Raw genomic sequence first — 14538 nt, forward strand, 5'->3', positions numbered from 1 at the left:
CCAGGTGGTGGGTGAAAGGATGAGGTAAAGAAACTGGGTGGCGTGGAGGGGAGGGAGCCGTGCAACATCCTGGAGGTGAGGAGTAGTATGCTCGGGGGAGCGGGCCTGGGCAGGGGTATCTAGTGGGGCTGCAGGGGGCACAGGGGCCCGAGAACGGAGGTCTTACGTCCCCGGTTCATAGGTTTGGGTTTTTTTTTTTTAATTTTTTTTTTCAACGTTTATTTATTTTTGGGACAGAGAGAGACAGAGCATGAACGGGGGAGGGGCAGAGAGAGAGGGAGACACAGAATCGGAAACAGGCTCCAGGCTCCGAGCCATCAGCCCAGAGCCCGACGCGGGGCTCGAACTCCCGGACCGCGAGATCGTGACCTGGCTGAAGTCGGAAACTTAACCGACTGCGCCACCCAGGCGCCTCAATAGGTTTGGGTTTTATCGGGTAGCTTATGTGGACTCTCGGAGGAGTGTTACGTACACGGTGTAAAGGCTGAGTTTCTGTGTCTGTGGGGGAGGATATACTTGGGGCAGAGGAAGGTAGGGAAGCCAGGAGACTCTGGGGGTACCCTGGCCCCATGGTAGGGGAGTCTCAACCAGGAAGCGGCAAAGGGAACCAAGAGAAGTCACTGTGCCTGAGAGCTGTTCAGAACACACACTGGCGAGACTTGACTTAAAAGTAGAATTAAGGTGGGGCACCCCGGGGGGCTCCGTCGGTGAAGCGTCCGACTTCGGCTCAGGTCACGATCTCGCGGTTCGTGGGTTCGAGCTCCGCGTCGGGCTCTGCGCTGACAGCTTGGAGCCCGGAGCCTGCTTTGGATTCCGTGTCTCTCTCTCTCTCTGTTCCTCCCCCGCTCATGCTCTGTTTCTCTGTCTCTCGAAAACGAATACACGTTAAAAAAATTAGAAATAAAAAAAAGTAGAAATAAGGAAAAGCAAGAGTCGGGGTTAGTTGCCGGTGCTCGGCTGGGTGATGGGGAGCACAGTGATGGTGTCGGGAGGGAAAGCACCGGGGGTCTCAGATCCGATCTCCACGTATCGACTGGTGCCTCCTGAAAGCATCCTGTTTCCAGCCCCGTTCCGCGGTGCACTCAGTCCCTCGGTTCAGACAGGCCCGCCTTCCAGCTCTTCTGACCTTCAGAATCAACCCACGAGCCCAGGGCTCCTCTGACCTGACGGTGTGGGGTCTGTGCCTGCTCCTGAGCTCCCAAATCTCCCAGGGAAAGACGTATCCTAAACCCCACTCCACGGCAACGTGGCAGCCTCTGACCCCTCCCTGCCCCGTCATTCTCCCTTCGAAAACTCCTGAGGACGCAGCCCGGCGGCCGTCCAGTGGCTGTCTGCTGAATGCATCTTGGGAAGAGGTGAAAATTGTCCTTTCTGATTATAGAATGGAGATTCGATGCGTTCAAGAAACGAGGATACCCTGGAGGGCATCTGAGCCTTGACTCTGTGACACCTGTTACCAGCGTGGTCTCAGGCCATCTGCTGGTATGATGTAGGGCTGTATCGACTTCTCTGGGCCCTATCTGCCTATTAGGTGATCGGGGAGTTCTGCCTGTGGTGCAGCAGCCTGGAGCAGGGGCCGGTGACCCAAGGTGGAGGCTCAGGCCTTCCAGAAGCGAGTGTGGGGGAAGGGCCGTGAAAACGTGGGCAGCGGTGGGAATGGCAATGGGGGGCCGTGGCTAGGAGCCCAGATGTGAGGCCGTCCTCTGTTCGTCAGCAGGGCAGAATGAATGTCAGCTGCAGGTGGGGTCCTCGCGGAGGCCAAGGACAGAAGGAGGAGACACAGGTGTCGGGGACGCGGGCCCTGGGCTTTACGACTCGACTCTTGGGCCTTCCTTGAGAACTGAGCTCTGGCCTTTGGCTCCAATCACCTTGGAGAGGAGACCTGGCCCGGGGGCACCGGTGGCCTCTTTTGGGTTGGCATCCATGCAAGTACGAGAAGTTGCCCTTGGAGAGGGGGGACTCACACAGTCGTCCTGTGTCCCCGGCTTGACATTCTCTGTCCAAACTCCATCTCAGCGCTCCCGTCAAGCCTCTGCCTCCCCCGGGCGTCCCTGGCTGGGCCCACGGAGGATTCTCTCCCTGCAGGACTAAACTGACTTGAGGCGCTGAACCGACCGATCCTCTGGGTGGCGGTTCCTTCCCTACGCATCCTAGCAAGGGAGCGTGAGGACGTGAGGGCCCAGGGCTTACCGTGTCACTTTGGTGCCGGTTCAGGCTCCCGGGTCATTCCTGTGCCCCTCCCCTCTCTGCGGTCCCCTATGCTTCCCGTGCCCCTGCACGGGCTGGGACTGGAGTCACTGTCCTTCTGGCTCCCTGTGCTACAACAGATGGCCTGGGCGCCCCTCCACGGTCGGTCAGCCAGCCAGAGAGCGGCCACCGGTACCTGCTGATAACTTGTCTGTTCCTTCCCTGCCTTCCGGTCCAAGTTGGAGGACATAGCCAAGCCTCGAGGGACGCATTCTGCCGCGTGGTGCTGACCACGTGGGCTTAATGAAGACAGGTGAGGGTCAGGAGTGATTGGCACAGAGCGGATACTCAGCACTAAGTAACTGTCACCGCCGTCGCCACCACCACCATCGTTCATTACAACTACTTGTCTATCACCCCTCCATCTCGCGCGGTCCGGGCCCGGTGTAGACGATCCCGCCATCATATAGACTCAATCAGTGTGGCCGACAAGTGCATCTCGAATCCAAGGGCTCCCCCTCCAGAGCGGAGGAAGCATGCTTCCTACCTGGAAAGAGAGAAGACAAGCTGTGTCGTCCAGGGGGGGATGCCCTGATTTCCGAGGGTCGCTGAGTTTGGGCCATGAGTGGTCAGTCTGGAGCCGGGAAGAGGTTGGGGGAAAAGAGTGACGTGGGACCGCAGGGGCAGAGCTCAGGGGTCCTGAGAATGGCCTCACGAGTGCAGTTCCTGTCCTGCAGGAGACGACTCGGGTCAGACCCGGGAGAAGGGCAGAGAGGGCTGCTGGTATGTGCTGTGACAGGCTTGGTGCAGGGGTCTGGTGGGGAAGACCCTGTCACCTTCCACGGACGTCCTGGTGCCAGACAGTATTGTGACTTTCTTCCCTGTGACCTACACTTGCTTCTGGGTTGCTCCTGGGGGCTCACACATGGCCAACTTAGTGGTGGCCACAGACAGGTAATGATAAAATGATTATAATGTGTATCATGTGCGTGCGCGCGCGCACACACACACACACACACACGGCAAAGCTTTTACATTAAAACAATAGATGTCTTCCAGAATAAAGGGAAGCTTGTATACCTCTGGGCCCGCAGAAAATATTTCAGGATAAATTAAAGACGTAAGAGGTGGGGAGATACTTCGGGATGTGCTTTCAAAAGCACAGAGCGTGTGAAGGCTTGACGAAGCAGGGTCCTGCCTGTCTCCGCGACGTCCCGGGATGTGTCCCTGCGTGGGGAGACCGTGAACAAAGCAGACCGACCGGGGCATCGTTGGGCTTCCCTCTCTGATGTTAGCGCGCGGCAGAGTGGTCACCAAGGGTGGTAGAAAGGGATCCTGGGGACAGAGGACTGGTCGCCATGGGTGGTCTTTACAACCCTGGCCATCGCCGTGATCGTTCGTCTTTGGACGCGTCATTTTCCCTCCCGCCTCGGAGTCCCACGCGTGGATGAGAGGGGCGCTTTAGGACAGAGGTTTGCAGACGTGCTCGGCTGACCTCGGGGTGGGGGGCTGCTGAGGAGTGGTAAGGGGGGGGGGCTGGGGCCAGAGATGCAGCCTAGCCATCCGGTCCTCAGCCAGACCAACTTCACGTCCACCGTCGTCGTTTTATCTCCTAACGTTCCGTGTAGATGTCTGAGAAACGGGGATCTGGTCCTCCTAGAAGTTAGCAAGCCACACAGCTTAGCTCGTCCCTCGTCCCTCCGGCGTGTTCTCTCGGGCTTAGAGTGGGTTCCCATCTGGGGGCCCAGGAGCAGGTCCTCTGCCCATTCGTTCGTGATTGAGAACCGGACAGGCACTTTTTTGGTCTTTACCGAAGAACCATGGGTGTGTCGCCCCCAACGTGTCCTACCTCTGGGACCCCAGCAGGCCCCCCGCCCGCCTCTCTGACGCCTTCATTTCCACACCTGTAGAATGGGGAGTCGGCCATCACGTCCTGTGGTTAACAGTGAAGCGGGCTGTGTGGTTTCCGGAGCTGCGGCAGACGACCTGACAGGATTTCGGGATTTGGGAGCCCCAAAGCTCCAGGCTGGAGAGTCACTGGGTGTTTTGTCCTTCTCTGAACGGTACAGGAGGCTCATTTTGTCCCTAAAATAGTGTCCGAAAACTATCAATGCCCTAAAGTGGTATATTAGCCTGTCTCTAGAATTTTCTGAGTACAAAAGTAAATTTCAAAGCCAGTGAACATTTCGAAATGAACGGGCTGCTTGACAGGGACGTTTCATCCTTGGGCACAGTTACCGTCCCCGGGGATGAAGGCGTTCAGGTGAATAATTACACGTTAGACTGAAAAAAGAGTTTGCTGGCTTTCACTGAGCTAGTCCAGGCTCCCTTGGGGTCACTGTCGTGCAGGCGGTCCCATGTCCCTCTACGCAGCGTGGCCGCACCGTCTGTGAGGACGTGGGGGAGGGAATGCCGACCTCCTGGGGGGACCCAGCAGGCCACGTGCTCCTGGGGGCACTGATGGAGGGCCAAGAAGCGAGCCCGGGAGGTCTGTGGTGTCGGGGTGAGGCTGGTAGGCAAGGCTCGGTGCCTTATTTGTTTTTAATTTTGTTTTCATGTTTATTTATTTTCGAGAGAGAGAGAGAGAGAGACACAGAGAGAGATCATGAGCGGGGGAGGGGCAGAGAGAGACACACAGAATCCGAAGCAGGCTCCAGGCTCCCAGCGCAGAGCCCGACGTGGGGCTCGAACCCACAAACCTCCAGATCATGACCTGAATGAAGTCGGACGCTCGACCGACTGAGCCACCCAGGATTTGACACAGTCAGTGGGGGACTTGGAGGGAAGAGGGAAGTGGGAAGAAGTGGTCCCAGTTTGCTGGGGACCCGGCTCCAGGGAGCAGTGGGAGTGGACAGTGTCTCGGGGAGCTGAGGAGCTGGTCATGATGGGGCCGTGGCCCCGGAAGGTGCCCGTGCAGGAAGCCGGTGGCATGTGGGTTGGAAGAGAGGAGCGGGGCAGGCCGCATGGCCCGGTGTCCGAGTCGGAGGGCGAGAACCCGAGGGAGTGTTCGGGGCAGGTCCCACAGGGAGGGGACAGGCCAGTCTGTGGAAGCGGGAGGCAGGCTTTCCGGACCGGACCGACACCCGCAGGCAGGAGGCCCAGGGCTCCCAGGGGACAGGGCAGGCCCTGAGTGCGCCCACCGCAGTGAGCATCACCCGGGGCTCACCAGCCACTCTCGCTTGGCCGTCTGGGCAGGATTGGCTCAGGACCGGGTAGGGCCCCCTTTATAGTCTGTGTCTACACCCCAGTCTGAGGGGCTGGGGTCACAGGACCAGCCAAGGAAGGGGATCCAATCCTCTGAAGTGGGCACACCCCAGGGGGCCTGCAGAGGTGGGAGTGTCACATATTTCCCTGTCCTACGACCCTAGCTCTGCTGGCCGGAGCAGAGGCAGAGGCTGAGAGAGGACAGAGGGTCGGAACGCGGGCGGTTGAGGTCACCTCTCCCCCCGGGTGGTTTGACAAGTCAGAGACGGGACCCCCGTTCTTTGTTGCAGACCTTGTCAGGCGCATTGAGGGTGGTACGGCCGTAGACCAGGCGTTGTGTGACAGAGACTCCCTCAGTCCCCCCATAGCGGGGAACAGGGCCAAGGAGGCGACTTTGTTCACGGGAGGTGACTACATGGAAAGAACCGAGGACATGGAGAAGGCCCCGCCCCAGATGTGAGACACCCCCCCCCCCCACCCCCGACATCCCCTCTCCTCTCTCACCATCTGTGGTTCTAATTGAAACTGTGCCGTGTGGCCCCCCTCGTTCTCCTGGCTCGGGCACCTTCTGAGCACACGTTGCCGTGTGAGGAAGTCTGGCGGCTTGGGGGCTTCCCGGTGGGGCTGGTGGTGGACGGACCTCCCCCCCCCCCCCCCCCCCCCCGCCAGGGATCAGGGTCAGGGCCCCCCGTGGGGGTCTTAGCTTCTCCCCTGCCGCACACTTTGGAAATGTTAACCTCAGAGGTCACAGCCCCCGGCTGCTCCCTATGCAGCCTCTCGAACTTTCCACGGAGCCCCCGGGGACACAGAATAAGATGAAAACTGGTCATCGGGGCAGAAAGCCGGCCCCAAGGTCGTCTTAGAGCCATGAGGACTGGCTGAGGAAGTCACCCAACAAATAGGGCCTCCTGTAAGGATATCGCCCCCTGGTTTTGCTAAGAAATAAACTTGTTCTTTTTAGGGGGGAAAAAAGCAAACTAGGAAATACAGACTGAAAGAAATAAAAAGGGCTCCTAATCCCGCTGGCCAGAGATAACTTCTGTTCCCATCTTGACATGTAGCTGATAGGCTATTTACAGAAAAAAGAAAAAAGTGACGTATAAACATCCAGCCTTTTCCTGTTTCTCTGTAACTGAATTTACTCGTAACCCCTCACTTCTGCAGGTGATGGAATATTAACTTCGCCAACGCAAAGTGAGCCTAGTCATTCCTGATTCACCCCTGATGCCACTCAGTCCCCTCTGGGCCCTACTCCGTGACTTCCGATGTCCCCCACGGGGTTGCTGAGTGACACGAGGTGGGGGGGGGGCGCCTCTCCGCGGATGGAGACTGCCAGCCTCTCCTTGTGCGGGGCACCGGGTATGTGCTTCTCAAGGCCACGCAGCTCACTCTCTTCCCTCTGCGTCCACCTGTCCGGAGCTCCCCAGCTGAGCTGGCACGCTCAGGCCACCCCGGGTACCTTGTCAAGCACCGGGAACTTGCAGCCACACTCCCTCCATGGGAGGACGTGTCCACTGGGCAGGCATCTCGGGCAGGACGTGTGTCCTCTCTTGTCCCCTGTGCGTCCTGCCCTGGCGTCTTCCTGTCAGCCAGCAAGGAACAGAATGGGGGCTCCTTGCCAGGCCCCCAACACACGGCCCTCGAGCCCCAGACTTCCCCCCACTTGGGCAGAGACTTTCATCTCCCTTCGGATAGGACGACAACCGTTCTTTTATCATCACACGCTCTTCCCGGACCTGTGAGTTGACGGGATAAATGTTGTGCTTTGATAAATGTTGGGCTTTGCTGCCTGTGGTTGAAGGCAAGCTTTTGGCCTCGAGGAAACACACAAAATAAGAACAAACTCAAACGTGTTGGTCTCCCGTTGCTGCTGTAAGAAATCACCACAGAGATAGTGGCTTAAAACAGCATAGAAGCGTGATCTTGTCCTTCTTGGGGTCAGGCGTGCGAAAGCGTCTCACCGGAGCTGAGGCCAAAGTGTGGGCGGGGCTGCGTTTCCATCTGGAGACGGGAGGGGAGGCCCCATCGCCTTCCTTCTCCAGCTTCCGGAGGCCACCGGTGTCCGTGGCTCGTGGCCCCTTCCTCTGTCATTACAGCCGGGGATGCAACTTCGTGGGCTCGGACCCCCTCTTCTGCCTCCCCTGTGATTTCCTGGCGCCCACCTGGATAATCTGGGACGATCCCTTGATCTTAACGTCCGCTGATTAGCAAGGTCTGTTCCGTCTGCAGCCTTAACTCCCCCCTCATGTCCTAATACGACATACCTGCCCAGAGATTCCCGGTACGGGCCTCGGACCTTTTCGTAGCGGCCCATATCCCGCCTACCACACCAAATAAAAATCCCTTTGTCAAAGGCTGAATTCCTATGATCAAAAGCCATGACTTCCGAAATGGTCGTCCTTGCTGTCGACTTAACCAAATCTACTTAGGAGTTCTAAAGCCAGTGACTCAACTGAAAAAAAAAAAAAAATTCTTTTCGATTAAAAAATTTTTTTTCTATCACCCTCTAGATGGTATGAATGCAAAGCTATTTCCACTGCCTACATTGTGGGGAAATCACCACGGACATTGGCAAGTTCGTAGAGGAAAACGCCCTCCATTCGACTCCCCGAATTTCATCTTCCTTCAAGCATATAGATCCTACCGATCACTCTGCAATTTGTAACCAATTTGTTCCCTCGGTAACGTGGTGCAGACGTCTTTCCATGACAGCGCACCGTACTTATCACACCGTTTTGATTTCCGCAAAGCGTTCCGCGTTTACGTGGCCCCGTCTCTCACCGTTGCCACAGCGGGTCCCGCTAGGACGAAGGCCAGGGTTCTGGCCCCCGTGCTGCCGGCGGCCGAGCCGAGGGTCCTGCGGTTTCGCGGCCCCGGGCGGTCACTCGGTTATTCAGAGCAAGATAGGCCTGGTGGTGGCAAAGTGCCAGCTCTGGATCCCAACCCCCAGCCCAGGATGGGGATGACTCTCAGGGAGCTGTTCCCGCTCTAGGTGCTGAGAGCAAAGGTTTTTCTGTCAACCTTGCAGCACGAGCCTGAGAAACGGTTTTTTCGGGTGTGTGCGGGGCGTGCGTGTCTGCAGAGGGACCGCAGTGACCCGGAGGTGGTTCGAGCAGAGTGATGCTCACTCAGCAGGCTTTGATTCTTCAAGATCCTGAGTGGTGGTGGCACTGACTCTGGTCTAGTGGGGGCTCCTGGCAGGGGTGGGTCACCCCGGGACCGGACCGCGGTCTGTGCCACTTGCCTCCTGGGGAGGTTTTCTCTCTATCGGATGGAACAGGGTTGCCTTTCGGTCCTGTCATCCGCTGCGACGTCTCCAAAACGGTCACATTCTCCCCCAGTTTCCAGCTCTGACTCTTTGCCTACTTATTGTATATTCTTTTGGTCTTTTCGGCGGGGGAATCCAAGGATTTATATAACCCAGCAATCAAGTTGGTCACTTAAAATAATAGTACATCTTGTCCAAGTCTAAAAATAAAATCTCCTGGTATGAGAAGACAACTGGGGGGAATTGGGTACAGTCGGCGGAACAGATTTTAACAGCCCGCTCAGCCGGGGCTCGCACCCACTTTTTTTTTTATCCCTGCTTGTCCCGGCATGGGCGGGAGTCAGAGCGCCTTCTGTTTGTCCTGATTAAAGTCAGCCTCCACCTTCCCCGGAGCCCAACTGCCCTTCTGGGGACACAGGCTGCATTCACCAGCAGCCGCTCTGCCCCAGCCCTTTGCAGATTTTATGAAAGGCGTTTTCACTTGGATTAAACAGGCGCTGTGTTTGTGTGTGGTGTGTGTGAAGGAGAAAATGAATCACTTCAACTTTGAGCAGAGATTTTAGGTGTTGTGTTTGTCCCTTGCAATTACATAAACACACCAGAACTCATTAAAAACAACAACAACAACAAAAAAGCCCGGGGGAGGGGAGCTTGTAGTGGGGAGCAGTCTAGCCCTTGGGATGATCTAAACAGTTTAGCACATTTTCCATACGTTCGACCTCAGAGAGGGTTGTGTTCAGTCCTCTCCCAGCAGAGTCTGAGTCCAAAGGAAAGTTTGAGGTTTTACATTTCTGTTTGTGGTACAGGAAAAGGCTTATGATCTGAGGGCTCGATCCAGTGAAATAACATCGCCTTCATGCACAGTTGCTTCGCAAGAAGGGCAGGGGTGGGAAGCAACCGTTCTGAGACGCTCAAGATTTGCTGGCAGCTGGAAAGGGCTTCTCTCCCTCCCTCCCTGCCGGGGTGTGGGGGGGGGAGAAACAGCTCTAACGACGACTTACTTCGTACTTCTAACTCCTGTTCAAATACTCCCCGCCCAGAAGCTGCCGGTGATCCCCGGGGCTTGTTGAGTGAGCCGAGCGGGCTGGGGCTCTCGGGCTCCCGGGGACTTTTCCCGGCTCAGCCTCCTCCTCGAAGCCCCGCGGCATGAGTTTGCAGAAGAGAATCTTCCCCCGCAGGGAGACGGGTAAGTGCAGCTTCTTCTCAGGGGGTCCCGGGGAGCTGGATACGGAGGGGTTGACTCTCCTGACATCCTCAGGGAGGGGTCCGCTGAGCGTGATTTTGGTTACGCCGTATTGTGTGTGTGTGTGTGTGTGTGTGTGTGTGTGCGCGCGCGCGTGCACGTGTGTGGAGCAGGACACATCCCTGTCTGTCCGCGTTGTCTTTGCAGAGCCGGCTGGATGCTCAGTAGTCTGCTGGGCAGAGAGGAGAGGGGCGAGGGTATCGCAGCCCCCCTGCCCCCCCCAGGAGAGGAGAGGGAGCCCTGACTGGTGCCCTCACTTCCTCTGTGAGCGTCGCTGGCAACCCTCAGGGAGCAGGGGCATCCGAGCAGCCCGGGTCCCCACCCGCTGAGCTCTGGTCCTAGCAGGAAACAGAACAGAAGGGGGAGCTCCTGGGTGTCTCCGGAGAACGGCGCAGGGGCCCCTCTGAGTCTTGCAGGGCTGGGCGCGGGGAGGGGAGAGGTGAGGCTGGGAGGGGCATGAGCGCCCTGGCCGGACTCCCTGCCTTGCTGCAGGTATAGATCCGATAGATGGTTTCTTTGACCACCTCCGTTTGCTCTGGAAACATGAATAAACAGGCACCAGGGGAAAGGATTTGAACCCCTCTGCTCAACTTTTAAAGTCAACACTGGCAAAACTTCAGTTCTGTTGTAACTTTGGCATCGGAGAGTAAACACATGGTTTTCTTTAAAAAGGGGAATGAGGCAAGTCAAAGGCACACTCTGACTGTTCCAGCTCCAGGAAGATATGGAAGATACGGCTGGAGCCCTGGGCTCCCTTGGTGAGGTTTCACTCAAGCGTCGCTGGGGTCTGAAGAGAGGCAGTGGCACGTAGGGACCAAGAGCCGGGCTGTGGGGTCCAGCCACCTGGGGTGCGGTCTTGGCGCTGAGGTGAACAGGCTAGTTGACTCGGGGCAGGGTGTGTAACCTCTCCCAGGCTCGGTTTCCTCCCCCGCGAAACAAGGGCCATGGATTCCTACCTCACAGGACTACCGAAGCAATGAAGGAGATAACGCCTGTGAAATGGCCCGAGCATCCTATGCGTGATGCCCGGAACACGGGAGCGTCTGGATGCAGCCTCCTGCCCTGTTGTGACACGGGAGCCCTCACAGAGCACCCAGGGCTTGGGGATAAAGGGAGCGCTCGAGGGCCGGGCCGCCATGCCTTCCCTCTCTTACAGCAAGTGGGCCGAGCCCTCAGAATGTCTCCCTTTGGCTGTGGACCGTATGGATGCACGTACTGGGGAGTCTTCAAGAGCTGGGCTTGACCTGGTATTCAGGAGGTGCTCACAATTTGGTGAAACCATTTTATTTCTGGGGACGTCTTGCCACTTCCTGCATCGCCTTGTTTGGTTGGGTGTCCCGGTAAGAAGACAGAGATTTGCGTAGGAAGGTCATTGAGGAGTGTGCTTGGGGACACCACCTGTGAGGGGTAAGGGAGGCAGAACTGGCCAGAAGGAAAGCTGGGGGGGAAGGCATGGTGATCCACCAGATCCCACGGGTTCTGTACTCCCGCGATGACCCATCATTGCCTCCGGGCTGCTCTACGGCCGGGGTACGACCTTGGACGAGGCGGCTGTCTTTAGCAAAGGGTAGTTCTTGGAGAGAGACTCAGCTATGACCATCACGGGGGTGACCCTTCTTCAGCTGTGGGAAGGAGTGCCTCGGTCCTGGGTCTGGGCACTTCTCTGGGGCACAGCCTACAACATCACTTCATAGTGACGATTAGGGGCGCCTGGGTGGCTCGGTCGGTTGAGCGTCCAACTTCAGCTCAGGTCATGAATTCGCAGTTCGTGAGTTTGAGCCCCACGTCGGGCTCTGTGCTGACAGCTCGGAGCCTGGAGCCTGCTTCCGATTCTGTGTCTCCCTCACTCTCTGCCCCTCCCATGCTCACGCTCTGTCTCTCTTTCTCTCTCTCAAAAAGAAACGTTAAAAAAAACAAACAAAAAAAATAGTGATGATTAAGTCCCCTTTTCTCTTGAGTTCTGCTATAGGATAACTGGGGATTAAATGCATCAGGCTCTGTCCAGTTAAACCCTTACACTGTAGCGTGACCCGGGAAAGCCCCTTCCCACGGTGGGGTCGCTTGTCCCCGTCTAGACGGCAGAGGGACTGACGGAGCAGCGTCGGCCTCGAGGAAGACTCCCAACTGTGCCGTTTCACACGTGCATGTTCTGAGCGTGTGACCTCGTGGCCGCTTGGATCCCCAACGGTAGGTCACGTGACGTCCTCCCCAGGCGCCTCGATGACTCCTGCTGGAAATGGAGCCCCAATTCCCCGGGGGCCCTCGGGACTCCCCGTGGCCAGCCGTCAGCAGGAGGGCTGGGCCTTGGAGACGCAGAGGGCAGCTCCGCGTAGGGCTGGAGCGTGGGGAGCAGGGGTCTGTGCTCCTTCTCCCCTGCAAGCTGGTGTTTCTCCTGAGGAGACAGTAGAACCACGTGAAGGGTCGCCATACTCCTTTGGTGGTTAAGAGCTGCATGGGGCTGCCCAGGACCACGCGGATGTACTGGGTCTGTTTTATCGCCCGCCTCGCCCCACCACCCGTTTTCTACTTACTTTTCAATCCGCAAAGAATGAAGTCACTTTCTCGAACACTTGGAACTCATTTTCAACCATTTATTTAGAGCATTCTAGGCACCGGGCTGGGCTCCGGGGACGGAGTGGGACACGTAAGATGAACGACACACGTGTGTAAATCTGACACGGGGTGCCGGGCGTCTTGGGTGCTCTGACGGGGAACTGACCTAGTTGACCTTGGGTGGGTCGGGGGGCTCCCCTGAGGCGGGGCGGTTCCAGCCGCGCTCTGAACGGGGGGGGGTGGTTACGTGGGGGCAGGGGGAAGCAAGCTGTAGGTAAAGGGACCAGAACCTTGGAGGGCAGAGATGAGGGAGGAGAACTGTCGCAAATCTCACCAGCTAATGAGCCACTGTAAGCATTAAAAAAAATTTTTTCGGGGCGCCTGGGTGGCTCAGTCGGTTAAGCGTCCGACTTCGGCTCAGGTCATGATCTCACGGTCCGTGAGTTCGAGCCCCGCGTCGGGCTCTGTGCTGACGGCTCAGAGCCTGGAGCCTGTTTCAGATTCTGTGTCTCCCTCTCTCTCTGCCCCTCCCCTGTTCATGCTCTGTCTCTCTCTGTCTCAAAAATAAATAAACATTAAAAAAAATTTTTTTTTTTTTTAATTTTTCTTTTTTAAATTTTAGAGAGAGGGAGAGAGCGCGCGTGAGTCGAGGGGCAGAAGGAGAGAGAACGAGAATGTCTAGCAGGCTCTACGCTCAGCGCAGGGGTGGGGGGCTGACACGGGACTCCACCCACGACCCCGGAGGCATGACCTGAGCTGAAACCAAGAGTCAGACGCTTAGCCGACTGAGCCACCAGGCGCCCCGGTGAGCGTCTTTAGTGTACCTCTGCCGGTCTGTGCTCTTTGCAGGGTTTAAGAAAACTGCTCAAGGGGATTTGTTAGCTCAGGAAATACAAGCTTTTGCTGGAGGGCAAGGCCTCGAGACCCTCCTCTGTGAGCATCAGACAGTCACCACGTTCCCCACACCTGGTGGCTGGTCAGGTGTGCAGCTGGGGGCATCTGTGTGATACCAGCCTCTCTCTCTCCACCCCCCCCCCCCCCCCCCCCAGAGCAGCCCTCAGCACCTGGCACCCACTCCTTTGACCTTGCACAGCCCGGGAGGCAAATGCGGTTGTCTTTACTTTGCAGGAGAACAGAAGTGAGGCCCCGGGGGTGGGGGGCTTGTCCCCGCAGTGAGCGGCAAAGCAGAGTTGAACCTGGGCAGGTCTGTTTCATCCAAGAGCCTGAGGTTTTCGACGCTGCATTGTGGCTGAGCAAGACCAAGAGTGACCCTCACACGTGTGCATGATTCCACTTGACCGTGGGGCTTGTCGGTTCCCGCAAGGGGAGCAGAACCTGAGGGCCTCAGAAACCCACATCAGATGGCTGTGCCACGACGGATTTAACCGTCCCCCAAATTACTGATTCTCCAGCCTGCTTTCCACTGTATTTCTTCCAAAGCAGGATGATGAGACCTGTTCAAACGTACAGAAAAGTGGAAAGAATTGTGCTCAATGAGCATACCCCGCTTTTAAATTCCACAGGTGACGTTTTACTCTATTTGCCTTAACGCACGTCTGTCCATCCCTCCATCCGTCTGCCCGTCCACACGCCCATCTTACTTTTTGGATGCATCTCCAAATAAGTTTCTTTTATGTTTATTTATTTTTGAGAGAGAGAGAGACAGAGCATAAGTGGGGGAGGGGCAGAGAGAGAAGGAGACAGAATCCGAAGCAGGCTCCAGGCTCTGAGCTGTCAGCATAGAGCCCCGCGCCGAGTTTGAACTCACGAACCTTAAGATCGTGACCTGAGCTGAAACCGAGAGTCAGCTGCTTAACCGACTGAGCCACCCAGGTGCCCCTTGAGCAACGTTTTTTTTTTAGTGTTTATTTATTTTTGAGAGACCAAGAGAGACAGAGCACAAGCAGGGGAAGGGCAGAGGGAGGGAGACACAGACTCCGAAGCGGGCTCCAGGCTCCGAGCCGTCGGCACAGAGCCCGACGCGGGGCTCGAACCCACGATCCGTGAGGTCAGGACCTGAGCCCAAGTCGGACGCTTAACCCACTGAGCCACCCGGGCGCGCCATCATTTCCAAATAAGTTTT

The 14538-nt window shown here is 57.0% G+C and overlaps 1 protein-coding gene and 1 long non-coding RNA gene across 3 annotated transcripts in view; both read left to right on the plus strand.

Annotated features, from left to right (window-relative positions):
* Window positions 1-830: 830 nt before the first annotated feature.
* LOC123581949 lies at window positions 831-3267 on the plus strand. The gene is made up of 2 exons (XR_006704099.1): window positions 831-1482; window positions 1718-3267. It is a non-coding gene; the product is annotated as an uncharacterized LOC123581949 (long non-coding RNA).
* A 6211-nt stretch (window positions 3268-9478) lies between these two features.
* The window catches only part of IL16 (interleukin 16), a 96295-nt gene continuing 91235 nt past the window's right edge, over window positions 9479-14538 (plus strand). For both annotated transcript variants that reach the window (XM_045448565.1, XM_045448566.1), the window contains exon 1: window positions 9479-9845. Coding sequence is in view for 1 of the 2 variants with exons in the window: in XM_045448566.1 (XP_045304522.1) it covers window positions 9806-9845 (40 nt within the window). In the remaining variant the exon portion in view is untranslated. The remainder of the gene's footprint in view (window positions 9846-14538) is intronic.

This window comes from Leopardus geoffroyi, chromosome B3 (assembly GCF_018350155.1).
Source record: "Leopardus geoffroyi isolate Oge1 chromosome B3, O.geoffroyi_Oge1_pat1.0, whole genome shotgun sequence".
NCBI classification, from domain to species: Eukaryota; Metazoa; Chordata; class Mammalia; order Carnivora; family Felidae; genus Leopardus; species Leopardus geoffroyi.